General features: G+C 46.0%; 1 protein-coding gene across 2 annotated transcripts in view; it reads left to right on the top strand.

The window, feature by feature from the left end:
• The window catches only part of nsmaf (neutral sphingomyelinase (N-SMase) activation associated factor), a 95,122-nt gene that overhangs the window by 68,505 nt on the left and 8,280 nt on the right, over positions 1-18,337 (top strand). Inside the window, exons 22-28 of one of the 2 annotated variants that reach the window (XR_005462074.1) lie at positions 107-218; positions 5,020-5,078; positions 5,442-5,509; positions 6,532-6,596; positions 8,468-8,591; positions 12,732-12,872; positions 14,949-15,032. Coding sequence is in view for 1 of the 2 variants with exons in the window: in XM_038809419.1 (XP_038665347.1) it covers positions 107-218; positions 5,020-5,078; positions 5,442-5,509; positions 6,532-6,596; positions 8,468-8,591; positions 14,949-15,032 (512 nt within the window). In the remaining variant the exon portion in view is untranslated. The remainder of the gene's footprint in view (positions 1-106; positions 219-5,019; positions 5,079-5,441; positions 5,510-6,531; positions 6,597-8,467; positions 8,592-12,731; positions 12,873-14,948; positions 15,033-18,337) is intronic. The other variant, XM_038809419.1, reaches the window with a different exon arrangement.

The following is an 18,337-nucleotide window of genomic DNA, read 5'->3' as shown; positions in this document are numbered from 1 at the left end:
GTTAAATTCAATTATATTTTGATTGAAGTATGGATATAAAACAATACACCACTTTCTCATTGGATGCTGTATAGTTAACGACAGTAACCCATTTTCTGTGTTGCAGTTCTTACTTGTGAAGATTCCTCATTTGAAGATTTGACGGAAGAAAGCATAAAATTAGCATGGAGCAATATCAGCAAACTAAGTATAGTTCACCAGCAAAAGATTCACAAGGAGTAAGTTGTGTATGTTCATTCTGTGCAATTGAGTGACTAATACGATAATGGGGATAAGCTTATTAATGTATGTGCTGATATGTAGTTCAATACTAGTACTGTACTGATACTTGTGTATGCAGGAAGAGAAAAAGGAAAGTCTTTCATAATATTTTCTTCTAACTGATGTCATTCATATGTACCACATTCCCTCCCTTCCAATTTTCTGGGAAAGGCTAAAGAAAGAAAATTCTAGTCAATTCAGAAGTTTAAAATATCCTTTCTAACTCCCTCATAAGTGATTACTTAGGGGCAGCATGGTGGCGCAGTGGGTTAGCCCTGCTGCCTCACGGCGCCGAGATCTCTAGTTCGATCCAGGCTCTGGGTCACTGTCCGTGTGGAATTTGCACATTCTCCCCGTGTTTTGCGTGGGTTTCGCCCCCACAACCCAAAGGTGTGCAGGCTATGTGGATTGGCCACACTAAATTGCCCCATAATTGGAAAAAACAAATTGGGTATTCTAAATATATTTTTTAAAAGGTGGTTACTTCAACTCCTGAATGCCCCAAATCCACAAATTAATTTTCAGAATAACAACTCTTGCCTTCCATGCCATGATCATCTAATTTTCCAGAACTCAATTATATTTATATTGTGATTTTTACGTGATAAAATATGCCAAAGTGCTTCATAATGTTAGAAAGCAAAATTTGACTCATAGCCACATATTAGAGCAGATGGCCAAGGAGGTACATTTTAGTGAGTAGTTGGCAAGAGAGAGATGGACAGGTTTAGGCAGTTTTCCAAATATTAAGGCCTTGGCAGTTGAAGGTATGGCCATCGTTGGTGGAGTGGTTAAAATCATGGATACTCAAGAAGCCAAGAATAGAGAAGTGCAGATGTCTTGGAAAGTTGTGAAGCTGGAGAATGTGATGAGATCAAGTATATAGGGCGCGATTCTCCCACACAGGGAGAAATCGTAAGGCTGGCGTCAAATCCGGGCGGGTTTGACGCCAGCCCCCCCCCCCCCCCCTCCCCGACCAGGAACCGATTCTGGTCCCCGGTCGGGGCTAGCATGCAGCCGCCGTAAACTCCGGCATCGCGGGCTTAACGAATTTCGTTAAGCCCGCTTGCCAGAGTTTGCGCCGGCTGACGCGTCATATGATGTCAGCCGCTCATGCGCGGATTGGAAGACTCCAACCCGCACATGCACGGATGACGTCATCGCGCATTTGCGCAAAACCCGCGCATGCGCGGGCCGGGATGCCCCTCAGCCGCCCCGCGAAGTGATACAGCGGGGCGGCGGAAGGACAAAGAATGCGCGGGTATCGGACCCGCTGCCCGCGATCGGTGCCCACCGATCGCGGGCCCATGGCACCCTTGGCACGGCCGTGGTACGGCCGTGCCAATCGGTGCCATGGTTTTAAAAATCGGCACTTTACGGCCGTTTTTACGAACGGCCAGACCAGGTGTGTTTGCCGTTCGTAAAAACAGCCGTAAAGGGCTTGGAACTCGGCCCATCGACCAGCTGAGAATCGCTGCTGGCCGTAAAAAAACGGCGGCAGCGATTCGTATCGGGAGTCGGGCGTGTGGGGGGGGGGGGAGAATAGCGGGAGGGCGTCGGACTAGCGTGGCCGTAAAATTTTACGACCCCCGCTATTCTCCGCACCGTCATGAGTGCGGAGAATTGCGCCCATAGTTAATAAATGCATGGATGAAGGTTTCAGCTGAAGATGAGTTAAGGTAACCAAGTCAGATAATGTTATGGAGGTGGAAATATGCAATCTTGGTGATGACTCGACTATGTAGCAGTTTTATTCACTGGGTCAAATATCACACCAATGTAATGAACAGTCGCTTTTTCATCAGTTGCTAGGGAGAGGGTTGCAGTCGATGGCGAAGGAACAAATTTTGTCGGATCAAAGATATTTCATCTTAATGTTTAATTGGATGAAATTTCTGTATACCCAGTGCTGAAAATACAGGCAGTCTGACAATTTGGAGACAGTGGAGGGGTCAAGAGAAGTGGTAATGAAGTAGATCTGGGTGTCTTCAATGTACATTTGGATACTGATGCAGTGTTTTCAGCAGATTTACTGGGAGCAGCAGAAAGATTTTATTTTAAATAGGAGGGGCCATGGATAGACACTTGGAGGACACCACAGAATGATTGGAAGAGAAACTATTTCAGGTGATTATCTTGCTCTGATTAGATAGATAAGAATGGAATGGAGTGCAGTTCCAATCAACTTGATGACTGAGAAAAACCTTTGGAGAAGGATGGTTTGGTCAACCATGTCAAAGACTCCGGACAGGTCAAGAAAGATGAGGAGTAATAGCTTACCATTGTCATACTCGCATAGGGCAGAATTTTCAGATTGCCGGTTTTCCCCAAGAATGCACCCCCAAACCTTAGGGCTGTCCTGCAGCCATTTAACATCCATTTAATTGGCTGGAAATCATCCTTCTACCCCATTGGGGTGGAAGTCCTGTCTCCGAGAGTGCTCGCAACCTGATTGGTCAGTGCTGTGGCCACTGTTGGAACTATATGGTATGCCACAGAATAAACGTGCTGGCGGAACAGAATGCAATTAAGTCCAGGGTACTCTTGGTAGGGCCAGAGCAGGGCCCCCATGGCAGGGGAAAGTTGGTATGGAGTGGGGAGAGAGTGAGATGCTGTGGCAAGTGGAAAGGTTGCTGGGTTGCATATGCAGGGGAGGGGGGGGGATCTCTGACCAGGAAAGGGCCTGTGAGGGAGTCTCTTCCTTACTGCCAGAGGCCCAAGCAGGCTAACCTGCCATGCTTCCCCACCTCCAACCCTGACCAACACTTGCTGGCCTAAAAATTATAGCTCCGGCAAGAAGCATCCTTTCAAAGGGCATCCTTTGCGGCGAGAGCAGGTGAGCCTCACTTGCACTCCCAACTATGTAATATCACTGCCGGGTTGGGTGGGGGGGGGGGGGGGGGGGGGGGGGGGAAGAGGAGTCGTGATGGGAAGGATACCAGCAGAATTGTACAGGCCTCTCCACACCTGCAAAATTGCCGAAGTGGGGGGGCATAAAATTCTGCACATAGTCATTTATGTGACTTTGATAAAAACTTGTTTCTGGGGAGAAATTTATTACAGGTGATCCAACCATGGAGTTTCTGGAAAGTTGGACATGGATTTCAGAGGCAACAATATGTTTGAGGACTTCAGAGGGAAAAGGGATTTGGAGATGAGGCAATTTGTAAGGATGGAAGGGCCAATGATTGATTTATTTGAGTGATGACAGTAGATTTGAAAGAGGGGAAGACACTGGCCGGGATTCTGCAATATGGCGGCTAAGGATTGACGTCGGCGTAAACACCGGAGTGTTTCACACCGGCGTCAACGGGCCTCCTGGCCCAGCGATTCTGTGGCCCACAGGGGGCCAGCACGGCACCGGAGTGCTGCATGGTGGAGCCACACAGCGGACTGGCGTGGAAGAAGGTAGCCCACCCCCCTCCCCCGGGATTGGTGGCCCACAATCGCAGGCCTGGCCGTCGTGGAGGCCTCCCTCCCACCAGGCCGGCTACCGCGGCCGCGGGTCTGGGCTCCTGCCAAGTGGAACCATGTTAGAACCACGCCAGCAGGAACTCAACCGGTCAACCCTGGAGAATCGCCACGGGGGCCTCTTTCAACAGCCCCCGACCGGCGCCGCATTCACCACGCGCACGTCTGGCAGCGATTCTCTAGTTGCCGGAGAATCACATCCCGGGGTCACGGGCCGTCTTGGCGTCAACTCCGATTCTCCGAGCCAGCGCGGGCGCAGATAATCCCGCCACAATCTGAAGAGAGAGAACCATTTTAAATATTAGCTGACATGGGAGTCAGGAAGAGAAGCTGGATGGTCATCACTTTAATGGGGACAGGGTTGGAAAAGGAGTTGCTTGTCTTATGGACAAAATAAGCTCATTAGAGATAGCAGAGAAACTAAAGAACAATGTGGGCTCAGGGGTTGGCAGGGGGGCAACCAGAGTGAAGCGGAGGTTTGGTCTAGTGGGTAAGGAGAGGAGAGAGAGTTGACGACTGCAGCTGATCAGATACATTTAATCTTAGTGCCAAAAAGGTCTCTGAGCCCTTCACACGCTAAAGAAGACAATGGTTTGAGAAAAGGTGTTACAATAAAACTGGGCATTATCTTTGCATCCAGGATGATGAGCAGGTTTGGCAGATGAGCGAGGGCAGGACCCAATGGTGCTTTCTGTGTTCCAGCCACATTTGGCATTGAGTTGTTAAATCAGTTGTTCTCCATCTCTGTTCCGGCTTCGTCGACCTTGAACGTAATGGGGCGGCAATGAAGGCTGTGCCACAAGAACGGCTCGAGTTAGAGAACAATGATTTTTTTTAATGGGGATTAGGATATCAAAGGTGAAGTTCAGGTTGTGTTCAAGATTGTGGTTCAGATTAGTAACTACAGAACTATTGTGGTGAATGGAGGTTCAAAGTAAAGACAATAAAATTTTGAAAGTAAACTCCATCTTAAAAGATTGTAAAGAATCGATGTGGATAACTTAAACATTTTTCTTTGCAGAGTAAAAAACTGATGAGAGCAATTTTTAATGTCGCCTAACTTGATTTTCCATAATCAATTTATTAAGTACTTTAGGTACCAGTAATTTCAGGTACGTAATAGAATAGATTGGCATTGTATAAAATGGGCTGCCAATCCATGAATGCTTGGCAATGAAAAATAAATGGCATTGTCAATCTTCACTGTCTCCTCCAGAAGGTTTAATTTTTATTGTTGTGGTATCTGATTGTCTTTGGATTTTACCTTAGCCCTTTTTTTACAATTAGGGCAGTGACTGGGATCGTTGTAGCGAGCAATGGAACTTCAGTCTTTTCAACTTCTCAAGGTAATTTACTAAACCTCCTAGTGCATGTAACTAGGTAAACTAGCCACGTGTTCTCTGTTCATCTTGACACTAGATTACAAATTTAGATTTGGTGAAGTAAAAGCCAATTTTTACAAGTCTTTGTTTAGAGTATGGCAGTGACCCTGCGGTATCTAGCTTTCTACATCTTCAATGGTTTACATGGCCTCCCATTCTTACGAATAATATTCCTAACTAAACTGTAAGAGTATTTTTAAAAAATATTGTTCAGAAGTTTGTGTTGATATTCTATTTTTATAGTATTTTTTGTATGTATTCTGTAATGTCTGTATAATCTTCAATTCCATGCCTATTAATTTGTCATACTTTTAATTCAAAACACAGATTCAACACTAAAAATGTTTTCCAAGGAAAAAAAAATGTTACAACGGAGCATGTCCTTTTCAAATATGGTGAGATCTGGTGCTGTAGAAAAATAATAATAGCCAAACAAAGAATCCCCAATTGGAGTTCATTGCTCCTCAGGGTAAAGTAACAGATGATTTTAAACCAAACAGCATACATGTTTTTGTCAAGGTCTACTCCAGAGATTCAGTGGGACAGATTCAACACTAAAAATGTTTTTATTAACATTATAATCTGGAGTTTGCTAAATCTGATGCTTTTGTGATTTGCTGAGTTAGTTGGTCACGGAACAGTGCTGAGAGCACAATTGAAATGTTTTCCTGGGAAAGGCATAAATCAGGGAGGGTTTTGCTATTAGTATGTTTTTGGTAAGCTGTACATGTGGCCATTGGGTGATGGTAGGATTGAGTTTGGCAGTAATATCTTGGTATAGCTATTGATGTTCATCACGTAAGCTTCCAACTGAAGAATGGCCTCTGCAATAAGGCAAGAGAGGGCAATTAAAAACTATAGTTTAGTCTTTCACGAGAGGTGGGGAAAATCAATGAAACAACTGGAGGACATGAAATACATTTTAGACCATAATTGCCTCCCTGTTTTTGCTGATCTAGATTTATATGGATTCCCATTTATTTCAAGTCTGGTCTTTGTGTTCATTCCTAGTAAAGCCTTGCTGTTGGATTCTTATCAGTGATACATGGTGTAAAATCAATAATTACCTGTGCCTGTGCTTTTATGGGGTGAAAGATCTTTCTTAACACTTTTGTCTTGTGCTAAGTTAAGGTGGAAATGTCACAAAGAGGGCCTATATCAAAATGGTTACAAAATTTAAAATAGTTAACTAAGTAAACAACATTATCAGTAATTTCTGCAGGACTTTCTCAATCTGTCTATAACTTAGGCTGGAGATTGGTGGAAACCCCAGATAATGACCATAAGCCTTAATTTCTGCTTTTACTCCAGGTTTTCCACCAAGTGTCTACCATAGTTACAGCTTTGTGTTTAACCTCCTATTTAATTCATTGGTCTGTGAATAGTCTGCCAAACTTATCTCTCAATCTTTTATTAGGCCCTGTCATCTTGTTTGTTACTGGAGGACACGACTGTTTTGTGTTCATCGTGGGACAACAATGTGTATGTATCAAATCGTCTGTTTAACAAATGTTGATGATTTGCAATTTGGAGGAATAGGGAATATGGTCGCAATGATCAAAGATAATATAACAATTCTACAGAGAGACAATATGCAGAAGGCTTCAAAGACTATTTGGCTAGTATTTAGAGGAGTTGTTATATTGCTAGGTGTTTAGTATAGTTCCACAAATAATGAGAGGGAGATGGATAGAAAACCTATAGGCAAATTTCAGAAAAATGTAAAAATATTAGAACAGTGACTACGTGACTAATTACTGGGGAAGAAACAGTGTAAAGGTTAAAGATGGTGAAGAATTACCAAGTATGTACAAGATAACTTCCTTGATCAGTAAGTTTCTAACCTAATGAAGGAAGCAACATTGGACCTATTTCTGAGGAATGTGGTGCAAATAGACTCCGCTTCAGTTGGAGAGAACCTGCATAATAGTGGTCATTGTGTATTAAATTTAAAGTAGTTCATCATTGAGTCATTATGGGGTAGAATGCCAGCTCTGTGTAGAGCAATCTTGCCCATCCCAATCCTTCGCTCTATCCCTTAGCCCTACAAGTTTATTTTTTGAAAATGCCTATCCAATTTATATATTGCATTATTGAACTTCTCCGATTCTGCCATCCTCATAGTTGGTTAGTTCCAGGTCATTACCGCTCACTGTGTAAATATGTTATTCCCCGCATCTCTTTTGCTAACCTTGCCCAAAACCTCAGGTTTGTGTTACATTGTCATTGTATGATCAACCAATAGGAACAGCTTTCTTTGTCTTCGTTATCTGAACCTGTGCACCTTTCTAAAATCTCCTTTCAAACTCCTTTGCTCTAAGGCATCTCCACCCTCACTATTTAGCTAAAACCCCTCATCTTATAGAATGGTGGCAACACAGTAGGAGGGCGTTAGACCAATTGTGCCCGTGCCAGCTCTCTACAAGAGCAACTCGGCTGTCTCAGTTCCTTCTATCCCTATAATCCTGAAATATTTTCTCTTTTGCCTGTATCTGTATCTGCCTCCACCCACATTCAGGAAACACATTTCAGATCCTCCACGCTGCATAAAATATTTTTTTCCTCCTGTCATCCCAATTCTTTTTGCAATCACTTTAAATTAGTGTGTTCTCTGGTTCTCAACCCTTCTACCAATGCAAAGTTTCTCCCTATCTGCTGTGCCAAATCCCTTATGATTTTGAACAGCTCCATTGAATTTCTTCTCAACTTGCTCTTCTCCAAGGAGAGAGCCCCTAGTTTCTTCAATCGGTCCTTATGAAGCACCTCATAGGTTTTTTTTTCTGCACCATTACCAACGCCTTCACATGCTTTTTATAGTGTGCTGCCCAGAATTGGGTACAATACTCCAGTTGAGGCTGAACATATATTTTTTAAAAGCTGGTGATAACTTTCTTGCTTTTGTATTCTATCCCTTAATTTACAGCGCCTAGGGTGTTTTTTTCTGACTGGAGAGACGTTTGCAGTGCATTCAACAGGAGTTTGCGTTAGGGTCATTGTTTTTCTTATTATGTATTAATGAAATAGACTTGAGTATAGGGAGTAGACCATTAAAGTTTGCAGGTAGAAATATCCCAAATTTTCAAGGCTTTTGACTGAGCAAGTAGGGAGAGACTGTTTCCTCTGGTAAGTGATTAGTAAAAAAAGGTCATAGTTTTAAAATAATTGGCAAAAGAACTAAAGGGGAAGGTTATGAGGGGTGTGGAACAATATTAGACTGCTCTTTCAAAAGGTTGGCACAGGTCCAACTGGTCCAATGGCTTCCTTCTGTGCTATAAGATTCTATCATTCAAGTAAATATAAGTTGGCACTGTCACTAGGCAGCCTATGATATTTTTCTGGATTCCTTGTTCCAGATATTTTTACTCAGTAGCTTATGGACGAAGGCAAGATACACTCATGGGTCATGATGATGCTGTTAGCAAGATCTGCTGGTACAATGACTGCTTGTATACCTCTTCTTGGGATTCTACAGTCAAGGTTAGTGCTGCTGTTCATAAATGACACTTGATCTTTTGTGTCATTGCAGACGGGAAGTCCAGTCCAAGTGCCATCTTCAGGTTATGTCTGATTAGAGGAAAGGGAATAATTGGACCAGAGTATATCATTGTAATGCACCAAAGAGAAAATGCTGGTAAATCTCAGCAAGTCTGGCAACATCTGTAGGGAGAGAAAAGATCTAACGTTTCGAGTCCAGATGACCCTTTGTCAAAGCTTTAACAATGGGTCATCTGGACTCAACATTAGCTCTTTTCTCTCCCTACAGATGCTGCCAGACCTGCTGAGATTTTCCAGCATTTTCTCTTTGGTTTCAGATTCCAGCATCCGCAGTAATTTGCTTTCAGTTTAATTATAATGCAGATCTTGTAGTTAGATTTTTAGTGCTCAGCTGTTAGCTATGACTCAATGGTGGCACTTTTGCCGTGGGAATCAGAAGGTCGTGGCTTCAAGTTGTACTCGAGGGTGATTTGTTTGAGCACATAATCTGGGCTGACACTTCAGTGTATTACTAGGAGATGCTGCAACATCTGAGGTGCAGTTTTCAGATGAAAAATGAACTGAGTCTCAGTCTCCTCCTCAGATGGATGGAAAAAATTCCATGGCATTATTCAGAGAGGAGCAAGGTACTTAGAATAAAAGAATACATGAAATCCATACAGTGCAGAAGGTGGCCATTTGGTCCGTCAGATCTGCTCAGACCCTCTGAAAGACCACTCTACCTAGGCCCACTGCCCTATCCCCATAACCCCAGCTAACCTACACATATTTGGACACTGAGGGACAGTTTAGCATGGCCAATCAACCTACTTCTGATGTCCTACCCAATGTTTATTACTCATTGGGTATTGTTATGATGGGCTGAAATATTTTGGGTGCTCCATTTACTTCTGGCAAGATCGTTGATTAAAATCTCCTCCAATTGTCCCAAGGTTATAAACTCCCTCTCTCTCTCTCGCTCTCTCTCTCCTCCTTCTCTCTCTCGCCTCCCTTTCTCTCTCGCCTCCCTTTCTCTCTCGCCTCCCTTTCTCTCTCGCCTCCCTTTCTCTCTCGCCTCCCTTTCTCTCTCGCCTCCCTTTCTCTCTCGCCTCCCTTTCTCTCTCGCCTCCCTTTCTCTCTCGCCTCCCTTTCTCTCTCTCCCTCCCTTTCTCTCTCGCCTCCCTTTCTCTCTCGCCTCCCTTTCTCTCTCGCCTCCCTTTCTCTCTCGCCTCCCTTTCTCTCTCGCCTCCCTTTCTCTCTCGCCTCCCTTTCTCTCTCGCCTCCCTTTCTCTCTCGCCTCCCTTTCTCTCTCGCCTCCCTTTCTCTCTCGCCTCCCTTCTCTCTCGCCTCCCTTTCTCTCTCGCCTCCCCTTCTCTCTCGCCTCCCCTTCTCTCTCGCCTCCCCTTCTCTCTCGCCTCCCCTTCTCTCTCGCCTCCCCTTCTCTCTCGCCTCCCCTTCTCTCTCGCCTCCCCCTCTTCTCTCTCGCCCTCCCCTTCTCTCTCGCCTCCCTTCTCTCTCGCCTCCCCTTCTCTCTCGCCTCCCCTTCTCTCTCGCCTCCCCTTCTCTCGCCTCCCTTCTCTCTCGCCTCCCCTTCTCTCTCGCCTCCCCTTCTCTCTCGCCTCCCCTTCTCTCTCGCCTCCCCTTCTCTCTCGCCTCCCCTTCTCTCTCGCCTCCCTTCTCTCCTCGCCTCCCCTTCTCTCTCGCCTCCCTTCTCTCTCGCCTCCCCTTCTCTCTCGCCTCCCCTTCTCTCTCGCCTCCCCTTCTCTCTCGCCTCCCCTTCTCTCTCGCCTCCCCTTCTCTCTCGCCTCCCCTTCTCTCTCGCCTCCCCTTCTCTCTCGCCTCCCCTTCTCTCTCGCCTCCCCTTCTCTCTCGCCTCCCCTTCTCTCTCGCCTCCCCTTCTCTCTCCTCGCCTCCCCTTCTCTCTCGCCTCCCCTTCTCTCTCGCCTCCCCTTCTCTCTCGCCTCCCCTTCTCTCTCGCCTCCCTCTCTCTCGCCTCCCCTCTCTCTCGCCTCCCCTTCTCTCTCGCCTCCCCTTCTCTCCCTCGTCTCCCTCTCTCCCTCCCTCTCGCCCCTCACTCCCTCCCTCTCGCCCCTCCCTCCCTCTCGCGCCTCCCTCCCTCCCTCTCGCGCCTCCCTCCCTCTCGCGCCTCCCCTCCCCTCCCTCTCGCCCCTCCCTCCCTCCCTCGCGCCTCCCTCCCTCCCTCTCGCGCCTCCCTCCCTCCCTCTCGCGCCTCCCTCCCTCCCTCTCGCGCCTCCCTCCCTCCCTCTCGCCGCCTCCCTCCCTCCCTCTCGCGCCTCCCTCCCTCCCGCTCGCGCCTCCCTCCCTCCCTCTCGCGCCTCCCTCCCTCCCTCTCGCGCCTCCCTCCCTCCCTCTCGCGCCTCCCTCCCTCCCTCTCGCGCCTCCCTCCCTCCCTCTCGCGCCTCCCTCCCTCCCTCTCGCGCCTCCCTCCCTCCCTCTCCCGCGCCTCCCTCCCCCTCCCTCCCTCCTCTCTGCCTCCCTCCCTCCCTCTCTCTGCCTCCCTCCCTCCCTCTCGCGCCTCCCTCCCCCCTCTCGCGCCTCCCTCCCTCCCTCTCGCTCCTCCCTCCCTCCCTCTCGCGCCTCCCTCCCTCCCTCTCGCGCCTCCCTCTCTCTCTCGCTTCCCCGTCCCTCTCTCTCTCGCTTCCCCGTCCCTCCTCTCTCGCTTCCCCGTCCCCCTCTCGCTTCCCCGTCCCTCCCTCTCGCTTCCCCCCCCCCCCCTCCCCGTCCCTCTCTCGCTTCCCCGTCCCTCCCTCTCTCGCTTCCTCCGTCCCCCTCTCTCGCTTCCCCGTCCCTCCCTCTCGCTTCCCCGTCCCCCTCTCTCGCTTCCCCGTCCCTCCCTCTCGCTTCCCCGTCCCTCCCTCTCGCTTCCCCGTCCCTCCCTCTCGCTTCCCCGTCCCTCCCTCTCGCTTCCCCGTCCCTCCCTCTCGCTTCCCCGTCCCTCCCTCTCGCTTCCCCGTCCCCCCCTCTCGCTTCCCCGTCCCTCCCTCTCGCTTCCCCGTCCCTCCCTCTCGCTTCCCCGTCCCTCCCTCTCGCTTCCCCGTCCCTCCCTCTCGCTTCCCCGTCCCTCCCTCTTGCTCTCCTTCCCCCCCCATCTCTCACTCCTCTCTCTTTACACACTTGAGTAGTGGCCTCAGATTAAGTGCCCTAATTGTGCAGTTTACTTGAACCCACAATCAACTAAATCACTTTTTAAAAAAAAAAAAACATTTTATGTGAAATTAAGTTAATGTTGGGTGTAGTGTATCTTTTAGGCCAAAGAAGTAAAACTCTTGATGTGGTGATTCCAAAGTATGAGTTGGCTGCTGAGCATTAAATGGTGGGAAGTTAGTTGACTCATTGATGACTAATGTCTGTTCCAGCCTTAGAAAACTGTGAAATAGTCTATTTTGTCTGACTAAAGACATCATGAAATTTCTGTCCAAGGGATTAAATCTCAAAAATTAAAATTGTTTGTAATTTTCTGGTATTTGTATTTTTCTATTCTAACCTTATTACCCTGTGCTGATTTTGAAGCTAACCCCAGAGATGAATGGGCACTAATTAAACTGCTGGGCGTTTCCACTTTAATGACCATTTGCACTCAAACCTTTATTCACCAGTAAATTTTGTGTATATGCAAAAGAATGTGAAGGTGACTGACAAATATGTTTTCTGGATGGAATCTCTTGTGCTTTTAAAAGAAAGTTAAAGCCCTGTTCTTTCACCAAAAATTATACCAAATGTCTACTTTGGAGTTCATTCCCCTGTTTTTCCTCCTCCAAGTCTGCAATGATCAGATCTCTGAAAGCTTTCTAGAACACAGAGAACACTAGCAGCATCTGTTATATTTAATTTTACATTGAATGCAATTGTCTCTGTGTTTGTTTATCATTTGACTTTTAAACAATTTGCACAGTTATGCTGCTGTCCATAGACTGTTAGAAAATGGCACATGTAGCTGCAACAATTGAGTATTTCTACAGAAAATAAAATTGCACAAATTTCCTCTTAGCATTAATAACATGCAAAAATCCATAAAATCAGTTCCTTTTCACCAGTTTTGTAAAAGCTTTGATAAGTTTGAAAGGAAGTTTGTTTTATTTCAAAAAATTCATTTTCTTTGTTCTCCTGGTATCTGCTTACCAGGATTTTCCATAGGTATATGTGCACTCATCAAATTATCTTCACTTTTGATCACAGTAAGAAATCTTACAACACCAGGTTAAAGTCCAACATGTTTGTTTCAAAGCTTTCGGAGCACTGTTCCTTCCTCAGGTGAATGAAGAGGTATGTTCCAGAAACATATATGTAGACAAATTCAAAGATACCAGACAATGCTTAGAATGCGAGCATTTGCAGGTAATTAAGTCTTTACAGATCCAGAGATAGGGGTAACAATCCCAGGTTAAAGAGGTGTGAATTGTCTCAAGCCAGGACAGTTGGTAGGATTTCACAAGCCCAGGCCAGATGGTGGGGGATGCGACATGAATCCCATGTCCCGGTTGAGGCCGCACTCATGTTTGCGGAACTTGGCTATAAGTTTCTACTCGGCGATTCTGCGTTGTCGCGCGTCCTGAAGGCCGCCTTGGACGCTTACCCAGAGATCAGCGGCTGAATGCCCTTGACTGCTGAAGTGTTCCCCAACTGGAAGGGAACATTCCTACCTGGTGATTATCACACGATGTCCATTCATTCGTTGTTGCAGCATCTGCATGGTCTCACCAATGAACCACGCTTCGGGACATCCTTTCCTGCAGCATATGAGGGAGACAACGTTGGCCGAGTCGCACGAGTATGTACCGCGTTCTTGGTGGGTGGTGTTCTCACGTGTAATGGTGGTATCCATGTCGATGATCTGGCACGTCTTGCAGAGATTGCTGTGGCAGGTTTGTGTGGTGCCGTGGTCGCTGTTCTGAAGGCAGGGTAGTTTGCTGCAAACAATGGTTTGTTTGAGGTTGCGCGGTTGAAGGAAAGTAGTGGGGGTGTGGGGATGACCTTGACAAGATGTTCATCTTCATCGATGACGTGTTGAAGGCTGCGAAGATGATGTCGTAGTTTCTCCGCTCGGGGAAAGTACTGGACGACAAAGGGTACTCTGTCGGTTGTGTCCCATGTTTGTCTTCTGAGGAGGTCGGTGCAGTTGTTTGCTGTGGCTGTTGATCACACTGGCATCCAGTTTTAAAATCTGACTATTTGTGGTTCCTCCCTCATGATTAACACCCATGACACATTTTAGCTTCTACGTCATGGAGAAAGAATTAGTTAGCCGACAAGTAGACTCCTGCTATGTATCCAGCAGGGATATGTCAGAAAGGCTGCAAACTTTGCTGATGTGCTTGGTCCCTGACTTGCTTTGTAGTTTTCTGTGTTTGTGTTTAGGAGGCCCTGCGTGCCCAAACAAGGCCACTAACTGAAAAAAGAGTGGCAACTCACCAGGTTCCAGCTCCTCTTTCTTGGCCGACAGGAAGCTAATGTATTTTGGAGGCTGAAAAAGGGGTTACGGCAAGGTGTACTGGCCCTATGAGTGTAAGGTGACAATTACAGATGTTCCCCAAAGAGGACGTTGCAGTGGCAACCCGCTGAAAATCATGGAAGGAGTCGACCTGGCCATGTGCACTTGTATGCAGTCGTGAATGTGAATAATCTAATTTCTCACTGGCAGGGAACTTAATTTGGAGGGAATTTTAATTTTGGAAGTCTGGCCTCCGGGGTCCTCGGTGGTGGGGGGGGGGGGGGGGGGGGGGGGGGGGGGAGCACGGTGGCCTGACCCGCGATCGGGGCCCACCGATCCGCGGGCGGGCCTGTGCCGTGGGGGCAATCTATTCCTCCGCATCAACTGATGTGGACCTGATGTTTTCAATCTTGTATGAACTGCACATTCATCTAGTTACATATCAGGTAAACCAAAGCCATTGTCTTCTACATGCATAAATTCTGTAGTCTTGGCATTGATTTAATTCCCCTCTCTGGCCACTTTCTTTAGCTGCACCAAATTATTTTAAATATCTGCATCATATATTCAACCCTCCACTGCATTCTCAGCTAGATATCCTCTCCATTGCAATGATTGGCTAGCTCCACCTCTAATATTGGCTATCTCTTCCCCACAGAAATCTGTTACTGAAAAGTTCATCAATGCACTTGTAATTTTTTACCTTGACATTTCCAATCTCTTCTCACTGGCCTCTGTTTCTGGAATCTCTTGTTAATAACAGTTCATCCAACATTTGGCTTCCCATAATTTTTTTTTTGCTATTTTTAAATTTAGCAAAACAATCTAACCATCTACAAACATTGTTAATTTCTAATTGTGATCAAGTTTATTAGTTAAATGAAATAATGTTTACCTTTGGTTGGCTGTAGGTCTGGAGATGTGCCTCTGCTGATCTCTCCAGCTCAAGAAAGAATACTTGTGAACTAATGGCTGAGTTGGAACATGATGCAGGTGTAAGTGCACAGCCTTTCAAGTGTCTTGTTATCCATTCATTTGTATGACAACTCGGTGTTTCTATTTGATGTGATAAAATCTTAGTTAAAGGGAGGAGAACTTTCTCAATGAAAGGAACATGAGAAAAGTACAATGTTTATGCAGGCTTCATCTAAATAGAAATTTGGGTGCTAAGACAAACTTGCAGCTTGAGAAAAAATCCATCCGTAACGAAAGAAAGACTTGCATTCATATTCCATCTTATCACATTGCAGAAACATACCAAACATCTTGCGGCATTGAATAATTTTAGCTGTTATTTAGGCTAAAGCAGGAACCATGTTAAGCACAGCAAGAGCAATGAGCTAAATTTGAAGTTCATCCGTTTTTGGTGGTATTGTAAACAGTGTAGAAAGACGGGTAAAATGACAGTGTTATTAATAGATTAAATGTTATGAATGCAAGGTGTTATAAAATGATTGTTTTGGACTGTCACTAATTTAAGGTAAAATGGAGGAATTGAAGAGAGTGATGTGATTTGCTATGGGCTCCAGATACACACGTCATTAAAATGTCAGATCAGGTACAGAAGAAAATAATCAAAAAGGCGAATGTAATGCCAGCCTTTATATCTACAGGACTAGATTACAAGGGAGTATAAATCATGCTTCAGCTAGACAAAGCCCTGATTAGACCACACTTTGAGCAGTTCTGGGCTCTTAGAACATAGAATATACAGCGCAGAAGGAGGCCATTTGGCCCATCAAGTCTGCACCGACCCACTTAAGCCCTCATTTCCACCCTGTCCCTGTAACCCAATAACCCCTCCTAACCTTTTTGGACACTAAGGGCAATTTATCATATCCAATCCACCTAAACTGCACATCTTTGGACTGTGGGAGGAAACCAGAGCACTCGGAGGAAACCCACGCAGACACGGGGAGAACGTGCAGACGCCGCACAGACAGTGACCCAGCAGGAAATCAAACCTGGGACCCTGGGGCTGTGAAGCCACAGTGCTAACCACTATGCTACCGCGCTGGATATATTGATCTTCGAGGGCGTGCTGTGTGGGAAGTCCACCAGGTGCACAATGGCTCTCCCCTACACATCCCCCTGTGGCTCCTACACACACACACCCCCCCGTAGATCCTATACCCCCCCCCCCCCCCCCAAACTCGGTGGCTCCTACACATCCCCCTCCCCCTTCCCCCGTGGCTTCCAAAGGAGTAACCTCCCTTCCTTCAGCACTTTGCATGCCATGGTGGTAGTGGCTGTCCATGCAGCTCCAGTACTGCCGCTGGAGGGTCTGCCTGCTTGACTGCAGCATGTCAATTCCCTCCAACATGGAAGCAACCTCTCCTCTTTGCAACTTCAGCAGCGATCATCACTTGGTAGAGCTGCCAGCCCTCTGATTGTGTTGGCAGCTGTGAGAGACAAACTGCCATCCTTGAGGGGATGACATTGTTGTAGGCAGCCTCTTTCTTGGTCTATTCCTGTGCCTGTGGTTCAATATTATTGAGGAAATAATATTGTCCAGGAATGGGAAATCTGTGCTTCAAAACATGCCAGATGCCCATTCCAAGTTACAGTGACAGGTCAAAAAGCCTTGATGATCTTATCTGAAGGATAGAAGATCTGTAAGTAGAATAGTTTTTTATTACTGCAGTGCCAGCCAAAATTGTGGTCAACTCAGAAATAGTCTTGAAACCAAAACTACTAACTCAGGTAAGCAACTGACTCAGGCTGACGCAAAAATAATTAGGCAAATTTATTACATTGTTTTATGATGTGTCTCCTGTCACATAATCATCATTAAATATTTCTGCTGCCTAATCCAGTAGTTACATGGTATTTGGGAAATTACCTATGATCGCTAAATAATAATTCTACCACATATTCTCCTTTTAAAAAGTTCTCACTCCCTCACCCTGACATATGCAGTTTCTCTCTTCCAACTTCTTCTTTTGCACAGCATCGCCTATCAAGTTAATACTTTAGATGAAAAATGCCAGATGAAGGACCATAGTGCCTTTAATGTTGGAAAGTTCAAAAAGCTAAGTTAAGGTCTAATAATCACACACACCTAATTTGACTTTTAAGAACACATCTTTGTAAGTGGAAGGGAATACATAGGTGCTAAGATCCTCAGAAGAAATATCTTCAACATCATGTGGCAAGTCCTGATTTCAACAATGAGAAGGAAGTATACATAGAATGCTGTATTGGTAAAATGTCAGAGAAGGCATTTCGGAGACCAACTGAAGCAAGACTTTTACAATGTTGAGAAGGGATAGGTAGCTGGAAGTGAGAAGAAGTTCACCTATATATCAAAGCTTTTCTTGTGTATCCTGTCCTGGAAAATGAAAAAATGCTAGGTAGTCCAGAAGACCATGCTGAGCTGCTTTTTTTTATTCCTGCCTTCCATGTTGCTCTAATGAGTAGCCAAGGGAAGATTTTTATTTTTATTTACAAAAATTTAAAGTACCCAATTCATTTTTTTTCCCAATAAAGGGGCAATTTAGCTTGGTCAATCCACCTGCCCTGCTGATCCTAGGGTTGTGGGGGGTGAGACCCACGCAGACACGGGAAGAATGTGCAACTCCGCACATACAGTGACCTTAATAATCTTTATTATTGTCACAAGTAGGCTTACATTAACACTGCAATGACGTTACTGTGAAAATCCCCTAGTCGCCACACTCTGGCGCCTGTTTGGGTACACAGAGGGCGAATTTAGTATGTCCAATTCACCTAACAGCACGTCTTTCAGGATTTGTGGGTGGAAACCGGAGCACCCGGAGGAAACCCATGCAGACACAGGGAGAACCTGCAGACTCCGTACAGACAGTGATCCAAGATGGAGTCGAACCTGGGACCCTGGCGCTGTGAAGCAACAATGCCATGCTGACCTGCGGCTGGGGTTGAACCTGGGTCCTCAATGCCGTGAGGCAGCATTGCTAGCCACTGTGCCGTCGAAGGGAAGACAACAAGAACTCAACATCGAAAAGTAAAATTCCTAATTAGAAAGTCATCGAGTTTATGGTAAATTATAAATTCATTCAGATTTAGATGCAAGGCTCTATTCTCCTGGCAAGTAATATACATGTGTATTTTAAAGCAAAACCTGTTGGGTGAACCTGTGTAACCAAAAGTGCTCTGAAAATATTCAAAATGCATTGTTTCATTTTGGGTGCCAGACAGACTTCTTCAGGATTGTTAAACATGTTTAAAGTAGCAGTCGGGCCTTGCTTATTGGACGGTTTATTTGTTGCATGAAGGAAAATTCTGGACTGATGCTTAGAGTGAAAGTAATTTAGTTTGG

The sequence above is a fragment of the Scyliorhinus canicula genome, chromosome 10, assembly GCF_902713615.1.
Source record: "Scyliorhinus canicula chromosome 10, sScyCan1.1, whole genome shotgun sequence".
Lineage (NCBI taxonomy): Eukaryota > Metazoa > Chordata > Chondrichthyes > Carcharhiniformes > Scyliorhinidae > Scyliorhinus > Scyliorhinus canicula.
Note: the sequence above shows the minus strand (reverse complement) of the source record. Positions and strands in the feature narration are given on the sequence as shown.